The sequence below is a fragment of the Oncorhynchus kisutch genome, linkage group LG8 (assembly GCF_002021735.2).
Source record: "Oncorhynchus kisutch isolate 150728-3 linkage group LG8, Okis_V2, whole genome shotgun sequence".
Taxonomy (NCBI): Eukaryota; Metazoa; Chordata; class Actinopteri; order Salmoniformes; family Salmonidae; genus Oncorhynchus; species Oncorhynchus kisutch.
This window is the reverse complement of record NC_034181.2, coordinates 54985872-55003399: the sequence shown is the minus strand read 5'-3', so window position 1 is coordinate 55003399 and position 17528 is coordinate 54985872. Positions and strand designations below refer to the sequence as shown.

At 46.3% G+C, this 17528-nt stretch overlaps 1 protein-coding gene across 19 annotated transcripts in view; it reads right to left on the bottom strand.

Moving 5' to 3' along the window:
* The window catches only part of LOC109895558 (kinesin-like protein KIFC3), a 67650-nt gene that overhangs the window by 7891 nt on the left and 42231 nt on the right, over positions 1–17528 (bottom strand). For 8 of the 19 annotated variants that reach the window (XM_031830593.1, XM_031830582.1, XM_031830586.1 and 5 more), the window contains 14 exons: positions 15304–15424; positions 13701–13852; positions 11130–11165; positions 8701–8866; positions 8223–8392; positions 7412–7555; positions 6945–7226; positions 6495–6668; positions 6062–6148; positions 4798–4945; positions 4302–4544; positions 3931–4106; positions 2210–2314; positions 1926–2056 (listed from right to left, as the gene is read on the bottom strand). In XM_031830593.1, the coding sequence (XP_031686453.1) occupies positions 1926–2056; positions 2210–2314; positions 3931–4106; positions 4302–4544; positions 4798–4945; positions 6062–6148; positions 6495–6668; positions 6945–7226; positions 7412–7555; positions 8223–8392; positions 8701–8866; positions 11130–11165; positions 13701–13852; positions 15304–15385 (2096 nt within the window). In that variant the 5' untranslated portion in view covers positions 15386–15424. The remainder of the gene's footprint in view (positions 1–1925; positions 2057–2209; positions 2315–3930; positions 4107–4301; positions 4545–4797; positions 4946–6061; positions 6149–6494; positions 6669–6944; positions 7227–7411; positions 7556–8222; positions 8393–8700; positions 8867–11129; positions 11166–13700; positions 13853–15303; positions 15425–17528) is intronic. The other 11 variants (XM_031830599.1, XM_031830592.1, XM_031830587.1 and 8 more) reach the window with 3 other exon arrangements.

Here is a 17528-nt window from a genome sequence, read left to right as displayed (position 1 = left end):
TACATGGCGGATGTGCTCCACGCCATGTACATGGACAAGACCAACTATGTGTACCTGACATTCTTGAAATCAATCCTGTCCGACTTACAAGTTGCAGTGAAGTCGGTTGAGGGAGAGCAAACAGATCCTGTCAAGCTTTTGGACAATCTGGTACACCTCTTAACATCAATTTGCAGCAGAGCAGTCAACCCTATGGCAAAAATGGATGTCCTGAAGGATGCCATTGATAGACATCTCAGTCCATCACCAAATCAAACCAAATTTTATTTGTCACATACACATGGTTAGCAGATGTTAATGCGAGTGTAGCGAAATGCTTGTGCTTCTAGTTCCGACAATGCAGTAATAACCAACAAGTAATCTAACCTAACAATTCCAAAACTACTACCTTATACACACAAGTGTAAAGGGATAAAGAATATGTACATAAAGATATATGAATGAGTGATGGTAAATATAGGCATAGGCAAGATGCAGTAGATGGTATCGAGTACAGTATATACATATGAGATGAGTAATGTGTTGTGTTGAGGATCAGTGGGGTGGAGATGTTACCTACCCTCACCACCTGGGGGCGGTCCATCAGGAAGTCCAGTACCCAGTTGCACAGGGCGGGGTCAAGACACAGGGTCTCGAGCTTGATGACGAGTTTGGAGGGTACTATGGTGTTAAATGCTGAGCTGTAGTCGATGAACAGCATTCTCACACCATACCTTGGGTACCTTTTCGAGAGCACGGTGTACCAACTCAGTCTTGCGCCAGAAGACGAAGAGGTCATTCGGAGACAGTGCATCATCAACTTCATTGTTGCTTTCAGCAAGGAGCTGCAAGCAAAGCTCCCAGACAACGTAGACGCCTTGCAAAACATGGCCTTGTTCAGTGTTAAGGAAACGCTAAAGCACAATAAAGGCACTGCTGAAATTATTAAAGTAGCTGAGCTACTGGGGTATCAGCCACAAACAAATGATAAAATTGTTTCCCAATGGAGAAACATCCATCTGTTTAGGTGGGACTCAACTGAAAACACAGTCGAGTTTTGGAGTGAAGTGAATATCTACACGGACTCTTCCCGGGTCAAATCCTTATGAAGAACTGTGCAAAGCTGCACACGCTGCCCTCTCATTGCAACACTCAAATGCAGAGGTTGAACAGCTGTTCAGCCAAATGAGAGTGGTCAAGTCAAAGTTAAGAAATAGAATGTCATTGCACGCTCTCAACTCCATACTCCCGGTGCGGTACGGACTGAAGCTGGCTGGAGATACCTGTTATACCTGCATAAACTACCAAGTGAAGTTCTGCAGCAGTTTGGCACCACAGCAGCGTACAGCTTTAAGGCCACTCCCATCCTCTTCTGCTGGTTCCAGCTGCGTGACAATGCATTTGGACAGTGAAGATGAAGAGGATTTCCTTGCCAATTTATGATTCATCATATTTACAGTACGTAAGCAAGGAGTGGACTTTCTGGAACTGGCGGAGACACAGAGCTGATGGTGGCAGTGTGCACTGCAGTGTGAGCGAGAACAGTGGCAATATATCTGGAGGAAACCATTGAGCAGCTACGGCACAACAACCTGGAGAGAGCTGGATAAACAAGCTCTAAATTTGTTTATTAGCAAATCTAAATCTAAACTAATCATTTTTCGCCGACATGGCCAGTCAATTTGAGTAACGTTATTGTGTATTATTCGTAATGACGCAGTGTTAAGTTATTACGTAATGACGTCATCGCGGAATGACATCACAACGCCATTTAGCAACAAATCGACCTGCCTCTAGCAACTTCCCTTGAAAATTCACTGGCAACACTGCTTGCTTCAACTCTGTCATTACGTGACCTGAGGCAAGGCCGCACCTGCGCTCAAATCCAAACCCACTCACCCTGTCCGACCTTATACTGATTTGTGTGTGTGTGTGTGTCCTCTCACCGTAGGGTTTCGTTGTAGATCTCCACCATGCTAACAGTGATCTTGAAGTCCCAGTCGGGCGCTTTCTCAGTCACCTCAGAGAACAGCAGTCTGAGAGCCCTCTGGTTAATACCCGGGTCCTTGGCCACACCCTAAAAAAAAAAAGGACAGACAAAACATTTGCTATTAACAACCACTACAACACATCTCTTAATTTCTCTTTCATCCTTACTTTATCTCCTGTAGCCATGAGAGAGACGGAGTGAGAGCGAAAGTAAGTGTGTGTGTGTATTAGCAGCAAATACCTCCATGGTGTAGGTCTTTCCTGAGCCTGTCTGTCCGTAGGCGAAGATGCATACGTTAAAGCCATCAATACAGGATGTCACCAGGGACTGGACCTCTTGGAACACCTGGTTAGCCAATCAGAGAGGGACAGTTAGGATGACAGCTGCTGTGATTGGTGACAGTAAACCATTAGAATATAGAGAGAGATCGCAACATCCTTGTGGTGTATCTCGATAATCTAAAGGGAATTCCTCTCATGTTATTACCTTCATATTTGCACACTGCCCTTTCCCACCTGGACAAAAGGAAAACCTATGTGAGAACGCTGTTCATTGACTACAGCTCAGCGTTCAACACCATAGTGCCCACGAAGGGCATCACTAAGCTAAGGACCCTGGGGCTAAACACCTCCCTCTGCAACTGGATCTGTAGTAAACATAAGCCACGCTGATCCTCAACACTGGGGCCCCTCAGGGGTGTGTACTTAGTCCCCTCCTGTACTACCTGCTCACCCACGACTGCGTGGCCGAACAACTCCAAAACCATCATTAAGTTTGCTGACGACGCAACAGGGGTAGGCCTGATCACCGACAATGATGAGACAGCCTATAGGGAGGAGATCAGAGACCTAGCAGTGTGGTGCCAGGACAACAACCTCTCCCTCAATGTGAGCAAGACAAAGGAGCTGATCGTGGACTACAGGAAAAGGACCCATTGATATCGACGGGGATGTAGGGGAGCGGGTTGAGAGTTTCAAGCTCCTTTGTGTCCACGTCACCAACGAACTATCATGGTACAAACACACCAAGACAGTCGTGAAGAGGGCACGACAACACCTTTTCCCCCTCAGGAGACTAAAAAGATTTGGCATGGGTCTCCAGATCCTCAAAAAGTTATACCGCTGCACCGTCGAGAGCATCCTGACCGGTTGCATCGCCGCCTGGTATGGCAATTGCTCTGAGACTCCAGTCATTGACTGTTTTCTATGCTACCGCACGGCTAGTGGTACTGGAGCGCCAAGTCTCGGCCCAACAGACTCCTTAACTTCACTAGGGTTGGGGGCATCATTCCGAATTTTGGATGAAAAGCGTGCCCAAATTAAACTGCCTGTTACTCAGGCCCAGAAGCTAGGATATGCATATAGTTAGTAGATTTGGATAGAAAACACTCTGAGGTTTCTAAAAAACTGTTAAAATAATGTCTGTGTATAACAGAACTGATACGGCAGGTAAAATTATGGGATTGCTGTTTTGAATTTGGCGCCCTGCAATTTCACTTGCTGTTGTCGAGGTGGGACGCTAACGTCCCACTGGTACCAGAGAGGTTAACAGCTTCTACCCCAAAGCCCGTTGACTGCTGAACAATTAATCAAATGGACACCGGACTATTTACATTGAGCCCCCCCCCGCTCCATTTGTTTTGTACACTGCCTCTACTTGCCGTACCAACTAACCTGTACCTTCGCACATTGACTCGGTACCCTCTGTATATAGCCTCGTTATTGTTATTTTATTGTGTTACTTTTTATTCTTTTTTACTTCAGTTTATTTAGTCAATATTTTCTTACGCTTCTTCACGGTAAGGTCTACACTTGTATTCGGCGCATGTGACGGTTATAGTTTGAGTTGAAACATCATATGTTGCTTTTACCTGTTGTGCATTTTCTGATCGGCAAAGATGAAGGCAAGGAAGACACTTTGAGACTATTGAGATGTACTCCAAGTCATGACGTTCTACTGACCCCTTCCTGCGTGGCCTGAGGGTGGAACACCTTGTCCAGTTCAAAGGTCATCAGTTTGCCCTTGTTGGAGAGGTAGAGAAGGGCATCGTCATCTGGGTCAAAGCTGACCATGTTTTCGGCAGAATCATGCTCCCCCCGGCACACCGGCCGCACCCGACAGAACACCCTGATGTTACCTGGGAAGTGAAGGCAAGAGGAGACAAATTACAATACTGTTGTTTTGGGACAACAAATGCAAAGATCCACTGCTTTTGAACAGAATTGGATCTGTTATGTACACAGATGCACCTGTGGAATGTACACACTAGCTAGTACGAACGACTGATATTACACACACACACCTTTCAGAAAGCACGGTCAAGGGGTCGTACCTTTGAGGCGCACCAACTCGTTGTGGCATTTCTTCCTCAGGTTCATCTCTCTCTTGTACTTCCTCAGCAGCTCTTGGTTGGCACTGCTCACCTCACCTATCACCTGGCAGATATCCTGCTTGGCCTCGTTCATGGCCTTCTCCAGCATGAAGGGGAAGTCCTGAACCTGCCTCTTCAGACAGTTGTAGTCACAGGTGAGAGTACGCAGGGCTGGCTGAAGCGTCAAAAGGTTCATACGCACACCTGGGGACAGGGAGGGACACACATTTTGTTACACCAGTGAATAAAACAGAGCACACAAACATTCCTGGGTCATATTCATTAGGAAGGACAACAAAATCAAATAAAACCTGAAGTTGTCCAGTAAGGAACACATGTACTTTTTTTGATGGAGAATGTTTCGCTACGGTGTGCCCTAATGAATACCGTCCGGAACTGCAATGTGCATACTCACAAATACAAAAAAAAAATGCATAGTCCTAAATGTACGGCTTACCTGCCAGGTTCTCATGCACGGCCTTCATCTCACTTTCAGCCCTGATGAAGGCCTCTTCGATCACCCTGTTCTTCTCTTCCTCCAGGTTCTGCATTTCAGCCTCCAACTGGCCCTGGGCCCGCTCCATCTCCCCCTCGTACACCAGGATCTACAGGTGACAAAGAGAGGTTAGAGTAGATCTTGGGACAGTACCAATACACCACACTGGTCTGGGTGGGGACTGGAGCGTGTTTGGTGGTCTACCTGTAGCTAAAAGCTAGCATAAAAGCTAACAGCACGGGAACTCAGATCTAATAGCTACCAGGGCATTTGAACTAAGGGCTTCCCTTAACATCTTTGCTAAAATCTGAAGCCTATAACTAATAACTAATTAAAAGTTAGCTCCCAGCAAAACCATGGGTTTGCTTCTTCTCAGCTACAGGACACATTAATCAAATCAAATTGTATTTGTCACATGCGCCGAATACAACAGGTGTAGACCTTACAGGGAAATGCTTAAAAGCCCTTAACTTCTTAAAGCATTGTTGGTTAAGAAAAAAGTGTTATGTAAAAAAAAATTGATAATAATAGTAACAAATAATTAAACAGCAGCAGCAAAATAACAATAGCGAGGATATATACACAAGGGGTACCGGTACAGAGTCAATGTGCGGAGGCATCGGTTAGTCAGGGTAATATGTACATGTATGTAGAGTTAAAGTGGCTATGCATAGATAATAAACAGAGAGTAGCAGTAGCGTAAAAGAGGGGTCTGGATAGCCCTTTGACCAGCTGTTCAGGAGTCTTATGGCTTGGGGGTAGAAGCTGTTAAGAAGCCTTTTGGACCTAGACTTGGATCTCTGGTACCGCTTGAGGGAACAGAGGGAACAGTCTGACAATTTTTAGGGCCTTCCTCTGACACCGCCTGGTATAGAGGTCCTGGATGGCGGGAAGCTTGGCCCAAGTGATGTACTGGGCCGTACGCACTACCCTCTGCAGTGCCTTGCGGTCGGAGGCCGAGCAGTTGCCGTACCAGGCAGTGATGCAACTATCATTACAGCTAAAAGCTAATCCAAAACAACCATACACTGCACCCAATACAGGAGTGGAGGACCCTTGAACAGATTTAGGGTAAAGTTTGTGTGTGTCACTCCAGCACAGGTTTTTGGTGGGGGTTGAAACAACACAGATGGGCAGAGTTTGGGGAGCAGGGTGCCTGAGACACAGGAAGTGATGTAGTGACAAAACAGGAAGCACTATGAAGGGCCTATCAAGGGGGGCCAACCTTAGACAACCTGCAAATGATCTCGCCATTGCCCCTTCCGACGGCCTTGGAGAGCAGGCCGCAGATACGGCTGCGGTCCGCACGCAGCTGAAACCAAACGTAAGCGAAGAGAGAGGGGTTAACACGGCCCATGCCACTACAGGGGAGGGGATGGGACAAGGGTCGAACCAGTCACCTCTACTGGGAGGGAAGGGCGTTTTTATGAAGGACCGTACCGTCACAATCTACAAGGGGGTGAGTTGGATTGTATCAATGCTTGTACCAGGGGGAGGAACGAGGAGAACTTGAGAAATATCAAAGACCAACTGGTGAAGGAGCGAATGGGATTAGGAAGGGGCACAGAGGGTTATGCATGTGTGAGAGTAGTATGTGCGTGTTGTTAGATGGTTGTGTGTGTGCGTCTGTGTATATGTGCATCTCCTTATGTGTGTACCTGAGCTCGGAGCTGGGTGCTGGTCCTCTGGGACTCATGCAGCTGTGTCTCCAGCTCTCGGAGCAGCTGTCTCTGCAGTGATAGCTGCTCCTGCAGGGCGGCGCTCTTGGCCTGGGCCTCGGTTACCGCCTGCTGAGACCCTGACGACTCCACCTCCACTATCTCAGTTACATACTGGACGGAGAGAGAATAGAGAGAGCGAGATAGATGAGGTAGGAGGAGAGAGAAAGAAAGGTGGGGAGCAGAAGAGAGATTGATATCGTAAGATCACCAGGGAACACAATTCAGCAGCAAATGCTCTCATATAACTCAAAAACATTGGATAGGTGGTAAGCTACCAACATATAGCTTACCCATCCTATCATTTCAGATCTGTGAGGGACCATTAAGTAACATAGGAGCTAGCGAGGGGTTGTGTTTGAAATGGGACCGTTTTTGGCAATTCCTCACCTTGACCTGATGGGTCCGGGCAGCCTGTCTGGCCAGCTCCTCCTCACAGTCTCTGAGCCGGACGCTCAGCTGCTGCTCCACCTCCCCCTGCTGACACTTGGACTCCTCCAGTTGCCTCTGCATCTCCCCCGCGTGGAGCTTGGACTCCTCCAGCTGTCGGCTGAGCGTCTCCACCCGGCTGGCCTTCTCCAGGACCTGCTGCTCCAACTCAGCCAGCCTCCTCTGCCTTGGTCTGGTCTGGCTCTCCCAGAGAGACACCTCCTCACGCAGGGCCTCCACATCCTATATAACATGCAGTTATAATACACACACTTATAACACTGCCTCTACTCGCTCTCTGGCCTGGTACTTCCAAGGAGATACCTTGCCACACAGGGCGTCAGTACCCTACACACAAACAGTGCTATAGACAGAGCTATAATGGGTTTTCACAACCTCTGCCCTCACTTGATTTTGCCCACCCGTACCTGGCTGTGGGGGCAGTCAGTGGCTGTGCAGGCCGGTGGAGGAGCCTCCTGGAGCAGTGAGGTCTTGCATGCCTTCAGCTCCTGCTTCAGCCGCTCGTTCTCGACCACCAGCAGCTCCAGGTGCTTCTCCAGGTCGGTCGCCCCCTACAGGACAGGAGGAACAAGCACATTTTTCCATTTAACTAGGCAAGTCAGTTATGAACAAATTCTTATTTTCAATGACGGCCTAGGAACAGTGGGTTAACTGCCTGTTCAAGGGCAGAACGACAGATTTGTAGCGCAGGGATTTGAACTTGCAACCTTTAGGGTTACAAGTCCACCGCTCTAACAATTAGGCTACCCTGCCGCCCCACATGTCAGTATCACACTCACAAAGGTACCACACGGAGGGATATCAATATACACAGGAAGGAATTAACGCTCACTCACCCACACAGGGCAATGCACAAGCACTTTTTCTCTGACTATTGTTCAATATCTGCCCCCCGGACAAACATCAGGAGACAGTGAAACAAAAGAACACATACACATCTACACACCATTGTACCTCCCCCTCTCACCCTCTTACACACACTCATATGCAACACCTTAGAATGCCTGTGAAGCAGAAGTGTGTCACGGTGCAATCTTACACCTGGAAGAAAAATATATGTCAATTATCTTGAGCTCGTCTTTCCCAGGCTTTCCCAAGAATGTAGGCCAGCTGGTCTCTGCCCTCATTATCTTTTTCCATCCCTCCTCCCTCACCAGTCTCTCTCCTCCCGAGTTTCCTCCATTCCCCTCTCTCTCGCTCTCTCTCTCTTCTACTCACCACCCCCGAGCGCAGTCTCTCCACCTCCTGGGTCTGGTCTGGCAGCTTCTCCTCCAGCTCCCCCACCTGTGTGCGCAGCGCTGCGATGAGCTGCTCTCCTTCCTGAATGAGACAGTTGCTGTGCTGCTGCTGCTCCTGTGGCTCAGCCAGCCTCTGCACTGCCCGAACACCTGCAACACACACACAGTGATTACACATTACATACACGCACCCACAGAATTTAAAAACGAGACACACACACACACGCCATCCAGCCCCACAGCAGTGGATAATGCGCGTTGACAGTCGGTCACAGCCGTGACACACAGCCCTCTTCTTGCTGACAGGCTGGTTTGTGTCAGTACTGGGAACACCGTCCTGACAGACACACCATGAAGAGACCATTCGGGATCATTCATTTCACAGTAATTATTGATGTATCAGTCAGTCTGTATCAGTCAGTCCCCCCCGCCCCCCCAGCTACCCGTTCCTCTCTCACCGCTGGGCAGTGCTGTGTGCAGCTCCTCCGGTAGCGTGTGTATGAGGCTCGTCTTCTCCTGAAGACTCTGTTGGTGACTCTGCTGCGGCCTCTGCAACTGCAGACACCGGGAGGCTTCCTGGCGTCGCAGACGCGCCTGGAACTCGCAGACTTTCTCCTGCAGTGTCTAGACACACGCATGCGGCAAAGGTCACAGGTTAGAAGCCAGACAGGTCATTAACGGGACAATCCCAAGGGAATGAGGAGGCGTAAAGGTGGATTGGTCAGTCTATAACAACATCCATGTTCACAGGTTTGATCAAAACCGACCTATCCAGTCAGTCTATAGGTAAATTGATTTGAATGCAAGCACTTTTTGACAGCATCCCCTTTGATTGACACGTTTTTAGATAATTGACTTGAAAGGAAATCAAATGCAAATTTGTATAAACATTTTTTTTAAACTATCTTCAGGAAATTATGAAAGTTTGACAAATGACAAACCTCAACCGATTATCTTTTTCAGTGATGAAGACATGGATGTCTCATGGTATGATGGGGTATGCAAAATGGGTCAACTTTGAGCACCTTGATCTCTGGAATGTTTTGGCATTCAGGTCCAAAAAGTCACTGAGCACTTCTACAACGGCCAAATATGTGTGGAAGGTTTCGTTCAAGTCAAAAGGGGTGCTGTCAAAAAGCGATTGAATTCATATGGATATACCCCTATATGGTGGTTTTCAAACATCTCCTCTGGGACCCCCAGACATTTCACAATTTTGTTATAGCCCCGAACTAGCTCATCTGCACTCACCTGACAGTTTATTAAGTACACCACCCAGTTTACGAAAACAGATTGCTCCTGCAGACAGTGAGTCAGGCGGATGTGACTTGCTATATAAAGCAGGCAGACAGGCAGCGAGGCATTCAGTTACTGTTCGATTGAACATTAGAATGGGCAAAACGAGTGACCGAAGCGACTTGGAGCATGGTATGATCGTCGGACCCAGGCGCGCCGGATCCAGTATCTCAGAAACGGCCGCCGAAAAACATCCAGTCAGCAGCAGTATTGTGGGCGAAAACAGCTTGTTGATTTTAGGGATCAGAGGAGAATGGCAAGAATCGGGCAAGCCAACAGGCGGGGGCCTCAAACAGACAAATAACTGTGCAGTACAACAGTGGTGTGCAGAACAGGCATCTCGGGAAACACACAACTTGTCACGGATGGGCTATTGCAGCAGACGATCACACCAGGTTCCACTACTATCAGCTAAAAACAAGAAATGGCTCTAGTGGGCAGGCTATCACCAACACTGGACAACTGAGGAGTGGAAAAACAGCTCCTTGTCCAAGGATCCCAGTTCCTGTTGTGCCCTGCTGATGGCAGTCAGGATTTGGTGTAAGCAGCATGAGTCCATTGACCCCATCCTGCCAGGTGTCGGTGGTGTACTGGTGTGGGGAATGCTTTCCTGGCACATGTTAGGTCCCTTGATACCAATTATACAACGATTGAACCACACAGCGTATCTGAACATTGTTGCTGTCCAAACCCAATAGAGCATCTTCGGGATGAGATGGAATGGGCTGTACCGCTGTCCAATCTGCAGGAGCTGTGTGACGCAATCCCTGTAGAACTTTTCTGACACCTTGTAGAATCAATGCCCTGAAGAATTCAGGCTGTTCTGGAAGCAAAGGTGGGTCCAACCCGTTACGAGATGGGTGTACCTAATAAACTGGCCGGCGAGTGAAAATAATCTAAATAAGGGTTTGATGATTAGTTGTGTACTAGTTCTGGAATGGATCAAATACATTGAACTGCATGTGGTCCCTGAGAAAAGGTCTGAAAACCACTGGTCTCCACAACTAGACTCAGATGCAGAGATGAAACTGCTTACTCTAACCAACTGAAACCACCTACAGCCATACAAATCAGACTAAATAAACTAAAATACTAATTACAAAGAGAGAGAGAAAGAGAGAGAGAGAGAGAGAGAGAGAGAGAGAGAGAGAGAGAGAGAGAGAGAGAGAGAGAGAGAGAGAGAGAGAGAGAGAGAGAGAGAGAGAGAGAGAGAGAGAGAGAGAGAGAGAGAGAGAGAGAGAGAGAGAGAGAGAGAGAGAGAGAGAGAGAGAGAAGAGAGAGAGAGAGAGAGAGAGAGAGAGAGAGAGAGAGAGAGAGAGAGAGAGAGAGAGAGAGAGAGAGAGAGAGAGAGAGAGAGAGAGAGAGAGAGAGAGAGAGAGAGAGAGAGAGAGAGAGAGAGAGAGAGAGAGAGAGAGAGAGAGAGAGAGAGAGAGAGAGAGAGAGAGAGAGAGAGAGAGAGAGAGAGAGAGAGAGAGAGAGAGAGAGAGAGAGAGAGAGAGAGAAAGAGAGAAAGAGAGAGAGAAAGAGAAAGAGAGAGAGAGAGGAGACAGATACAGCTGGAGACTGCAGAGAGACCGAATGAGGACATTACATAGGCAGATGTCCAGGAACAGGACCAGGTCACCTTCTGTGAAGGAAAGCGGGATGTGGGGAGGAGAGAGGAATGAGAGAATGTACAGCAATGAAAGGTGTAGTGGGCTGGAGGAAGACAAAGACAAATGGCCGGTTGAGATAAAGGAGAAACGGCACAACAATGAATGAAAGAGGAATATGGAGGAAATGCAACGATTTGTTGACGAGAGAGACTGCTTTTTGTGTACGCGTGTAAGTTTGCACGTGTCTACCTAAAAGCCACGCGTCAAAAAGGCACGGACCACACTGTCATCTTTAATCTATTAGACCTGTCGCTATGAGGCGCCAATGTCATTTTATGAAGTGCTGATGTGAGCTTTATGAAAGCACTGGGTGCTGTCAACGCAAGTCTAAATCCAAGTCACAGGGGCAGATTAGGATGCTTGTCATGAGGCACTGGGCAGAACAGTGTAGAATACCCACACCTTTAGGGGTATACTACAACGCAGATCAATGACTTAGCCAGCTAACTTGCCTAAACATTCTGAAATAACTTTTTCTTTTGTAGAAAGATGGGTCAATCAGACATGCCTAACAACCAAAAACACATCTTAGTTTTTCTTTCCTAATGAACCAGAAAATTAGTACTTATTTATGTTTATCCAAGATAGCTGGCTAACTCATTGATCCTGCTTTTGTAGTATAACCCTCTGTACTGTGCTCAGTGGGGCACAACAATGTGGAACGTTCCGATGGAAATGTACGAACGACATGCCTCTCATGTGATAAAATTAGCTCTGCTATATTTGTGACATTTCTACATACAACGTTCAGTCCGTTACACCCTCCTGAACGAAGATCTGTGTTGTTGTAACAGTGTGTGCTCTACCCTGTGTTATTCCAAATGCTGACAAAGCAACACAATCCTGAACACATGAAATAAAACCACAGGAGGGATACTATGCAGACACACAGGATTTTCTGTTCTGCAGAGTGCACAGTGTGTACAGGATAATGACAGCTATGCTGTGTGTGTGTGTGTGTGTGTGTGTGTGTGTGTGTGTGTGTATGTACAATTGAAGTCGGAAGTTTACATACACTTAGGTGTTTACATACACTCCACAAATGTCTCCTTAACCAACTAGTTTTGGCAAGTCGGTTAGCACATCTACTTTGTCCATGACAAGTACATTTTCCAGCAATTGTTTACAGACAGATTATTTCAATTATAATATCACAATTCCATTGGGTCAGAAGTTTACATACACTGAGTTGACTGTGCCTTTAAACAGCTTGGAAAATTCCAGAAAATTATGTCATGGCTTTAGAAGATTCTGATAGGCTAATTGACATCCTTTGAGGCTAATTGACATCATTTGAATCAATTGGAGGTGTACCCTTGGATGTTTTTCAAGGCCTACCTTCAAACTCAGTGCCTCTTTGCTTTACATCATGGGAAAATCAAAAGAAATCAGCCAAGACCTCCACAAAATTGTAGACCTCCACAAGTCTGGTTCATCCTTGGGTGCAATTTCCAAATGGCTGAAGGTACCACGTTCATCTGTACAAACAATAGTACGCTAGTATAAACACCATGGGACCACGGAGCCATCCTACCGCTCAGGAAGAAGACGCGTTCTGTCTTCTTGAACGCACTTTGGTGCGAAAAGTGCAAATCAATCCTAGACCAACAGCAAAGGCCCTTGTGAAGATGCTGGAGGAAACAGGTACAAAAGTATCTATATCCACAGTAAAACGAGTCCTATATCGACATAACCTGAAAGGCCTCTCAGCAAGGAAGAAGCCACTGCTCCAAAAACCGCCATAAAAAAAGTCAGACTACGGTTTGCAACTGCACACGGGGACAAAAATCGTAGTTTTGGAGAAATGTCCTCTGGTCTGATGAAACAAAAATAGAACTGTTTGGCCATAATGACCATCGTTATGTTTGGAGGAAAACGGGGGAGGCTTGCAAGCCGAAGAACACCATCCCCACCGTGAAGCACGGAGGTGGCAGCATCATGTTGTGGGGTGCTTTGCTGCAGGAGGGACTGGTGCACCTCCAATTGACTCAAATGATGTCAATTAGCCTATGATATAATTTTCGGGAATTTTCCAAGCTGTTTAAAAGGCACAGTCAACTTAGTGTATGTAAACTTCTGACCCACTGGAATTGTGATAAAGTGAATTATAAGTGAAATAATCTGTCTGTAAACAATTGTCATGCACAAAGTAGATGTCCTAACCGATTTGTCAAAACTATAGTTTGTTAACAAGAAATTTGTGGAGTGGTTGAAAAACTAGTTTTAATGACTCCAACCTAAGAGTATGTAAACGTCTGACTTCGACTGCATGTATGTATTGGTGTGTGTTAGAAGCTCATTAAAACCGGATCGATAAATCCACTGTGTCCCACTCCCCAAGGCTCTTACTGACCTGAAACTCCCCACCAGTTTAGCCAGTGAAACCAGGACAAACAAGTGCCATGTTGGGAAAACACCCACCAATATGAACGATACGCTAGCCACATTGACCTAGTTAGTTGAGTATTAGTTGTGTGTGTGTGTGTGTGTATGCACAGTCATCTCACCTGTATGAGTAGCTGTTGGTTGTGATTGTGCTGGCTGGTTTCTAATTGGTCAGTAGTGGTCAGAGCGGTACGTTGTGGGAAAGCGGCTGTGGGTAGAGACAGGAAGGAGCAGTCCTCCTCACCATCACTCATCAAGAAGTCCACTGAGCTCGCTACGGACACACGGGAGGGACAAACAAAGTTAGGGAAACACAAACATACACTCACAGTTACACACACACCTCTCTCCCGTATTTTCACTCCCCAACCTTCCAAGGTTCGCACAGACAGTAGCATAGAAACGAGCACAGCTAGATAAGCAGTGTGATAACCCAGGCCTAAGTAGGTGATATATACACAACTCCATACAGGCCTGTTTATCTGTGTGTGCGCGTGTCTTCGTGTATTTGTTTGGGGACCCAGGGTCTTATCAACCTGAGGACAATCAGTGCACTGTGCTACTGCATTAACCTGTATTAACCTGTATTAACACACATGCTCAAACAAACATGTATTTCCTAATACACACGTAAGAGCAATTTAACTGAACGAAGCACCTTATGCATACAATGGATCACAGACTAAGGAAAACACGCACCAAGACAAACACACTTATTCAGGGAAGTAGTGCTTAAAGTATCCCCCACACAGTCTACAAATACATTGTGTACAGAGTGTATGTGTAGACACTGCGCAAATCCGTTTAATGCAGAGACACACGGGTCGACTCGCAGCTCTGTAAGGCTGGGAGAACAAAAACTAAAAAACCAGCAAGCCTTCGGTAACTGATGACCCGGCAGATGAAGTCCCACACAGCGGAGTCACACACATACAGACAAATGTACAATACATACACACAAACTCGCACACCATTAGGACGCACACTGTGAAGTACTATACGACCGACGTGTAAACACAACCATCCTCTCCTCCTCTACCTTCCGCTCTCCGATAGCATTACACTGTCCCTTTCTTTCTCAGACAGTCACCTCGCCTCTCTTTTCTGCACTAGCACAAATCACAGTTGTGCTGCTCCGTCGTCACCTTGAGCAGTCCTGCAAGAGCACTGGCACAGAGAAGCGCACACCCACAGACAGATGGACACACACACACACACACACCGTACACACACACAATAGGTCCAGTGTTTGCACTCCTGGCCCCTGGACTGTGGCTGGGGGGGGGGGGGGGGGGGGGGGGATCAGCTTTAAGCTCTGTACCCGATAGAGACGCACTCCTTCAGCTGAGAGACGCACTCCTTCAGCTGAGAGAGGTAGAGAAAGAGAGAAGCCTGGCACACACTCACTCCTCGCCGCTTTCAGACAGCTGGCATACGCTCTTGCTTTCCCCTCTCCAGTCAGACATAGGAATGCCTTCTCTTCCTCTCCTCTTTTCCAGTATTTCCTGTCTCTCCCAGTTTCACTGAGAGGCACAGCTCATGGGAATGTGTCACACTCCTCTACTCTTAGTAAGAGTCCTGTCAGACAGGCAGCACACACACCTCTCCCATTCCCTCCCACCCTCCCTGTCATCCCAAAAATGTGGTCACAATGGTTTAGTCCCACCCCTGTCACAGAGGGACTCCCTTGCTGCCCAATGGGGTGGGCCTACAGAATCCACTCACCATCCAATGAGACGTCTTTCTTCCAGAGCTCCTGCAGACAGGGGGCGTGGCCAAGGTCCCAGGTCTTTTTTGTTCCGAACATGACCACAGGGCTGAGCAAAGCACTGGGTCTCTGGACCGGCTAGAGAGACAGAGATAGCAAGATAGAGAGAAACAAAGAGAGAAAGACATACTGTACATTTAAATGTTTTGTAATTTAGCAACTTACATACTGAGCCACCGTGGGAATCGAACCCACAACCCTGGAGTTGCAAGCGCCATGCTCTATCAACTGAGCTACATCATATTATATACACAGAGAGAGAGAAAAGACATGAGCTATAGCTTGCGGTTAACATTCCCCGTGTTCAAATTTCATTGCTATTATTGATTTAAAAAGGTTCTTGCTTTGGCAATATAAGGTAAAGACTTGTCATGCCAATAAAGCTCATTGAAAGTAACTGAAAGAGAGAAATGTCACTGAAAGAGAGAAAAAGACTTGACAGCACAGTATGAGAGCGATAGGAGAGGAGAAAGCGCGCTCGTGTGTGAGCATGAATCTGTTTACACAGTGGGTGGTGGGAACAGCCTTCAGAGTTCATGATGAAACACAGGAGAAATTAGAAAGAGATGGACAACATTCCTGCATGACTGACCGTCACATTCACAGCCGATACTGGGTTGTATTCATTTTTCGGACACCATTTACTCCAAACGGAAAACGTTTTGCAACTATTGGCAAATTTCAGGTAGGTCCCACCCTGTTTTCATTCGGTTTGCTTCCGATAGGTTCAGCTTGGTTCCTAGTGGTAACCAGTTCCCTGTTTAATACAGCCACACTGGATACACGAATACTGATCTGGGCCCGGTTTCCCGATAGCGACGGAACTTAAGAGTGTTATAACAATGCATCGTTCCTATAATGGCCAAAGAACTCCTATGCATTTCCCAAAACACCACGTAGGGAGAACGTTCAAAGTGTGTCGATACTGATAGGATTGGAAGGAAAAAAATGCATCACTGTTCTCGGATGAGCTTTCTCCATTCCAACGTTACCTTAACATTGGGAATTATTCCACAATACTGACAACAGATCAGCTCCTAGAGAGATATGATCACCTACAGAAAGTATTCACACCCCTGGACTTTTTCCACATCTTGTGGAAATCGATTAAATTGAGATTGTTGTGTCACTGGCCTAGACACAATACCTCATAAATGTCTAATGGGAATAATGTTTTTAGGAATTTTAGTGTGTACAATAATTTTTTATAAACTACCTAATCTCTGTACCCCACACATACAATGTGTAAAAATGATTATTAGGGAAATCATTCTTGGAAACCATGTAAACGTTTTAATCTAACTATTATATAAATCTGACTATTCACAATAATCAAGTTATTGTGTGCATGTAGCCACACTCATTGAATCTCTCTTTGAGCATGGTAAAGTTATTAATTACACTTTCGATGGTGTATCAATTCACCCAGTCACTACAAAAATACAGGCGTCCTTCCCAATTCTGTTGCCGGAGAGGAAGGAAACCACTCAGGGATTTCACCATGAGGCCAATGATGACTTTACAACAGTTACAGCGTTTAATGGCTGTGATAGGAGAAAACTGAGGATGGGTCAACAACATTCAGAGGTGGAAAAAGTACCCAAATTGTCATACTTGAGTAAAAGTAAAGATCCCTTAGTAGAAAATGACTACTAAAAAAGTCAAAGTCACCCAGTAAAATACTAACTTGAGTAAAAGTATTCGGTTTTAAATACACTTAAGTATCAAAAGTATGAGTCATTTCAAACTCCTTATATTAAGCAGACCAGACCGCACCAATTTTTTAAACATTTGTATTTATTTACGGATAGCCAAGGACAGTGGCTCGATGATTTTATTCATGTGCATGTATGGCTTTTAAGTTGCGTGTGCTTGTTTTTTTTAAATGGTCGAATTAATAAACTAAAGGACACTAAACCAAGGGACACACAACACTCAAGACATAATTTACAAACAAAGCATTGGTGTTTAGTGAGTCCACCAGATCAGAGGCAGTAGGGATGACCACAACAGATTGGCTCAAACGCATTTTGAAGGAAAGAAATTCCACCAATGAACTTTTAACAAGGCACACCTGTTAATTGAAATGCATTCCAGTTGAATACCTCATGAAGCTGGTTGAGAGAATGCCAAGAGTGTGAAAAGCTGTCAAAGGCAATGGGCGGCTACTTTCAAGAATCTA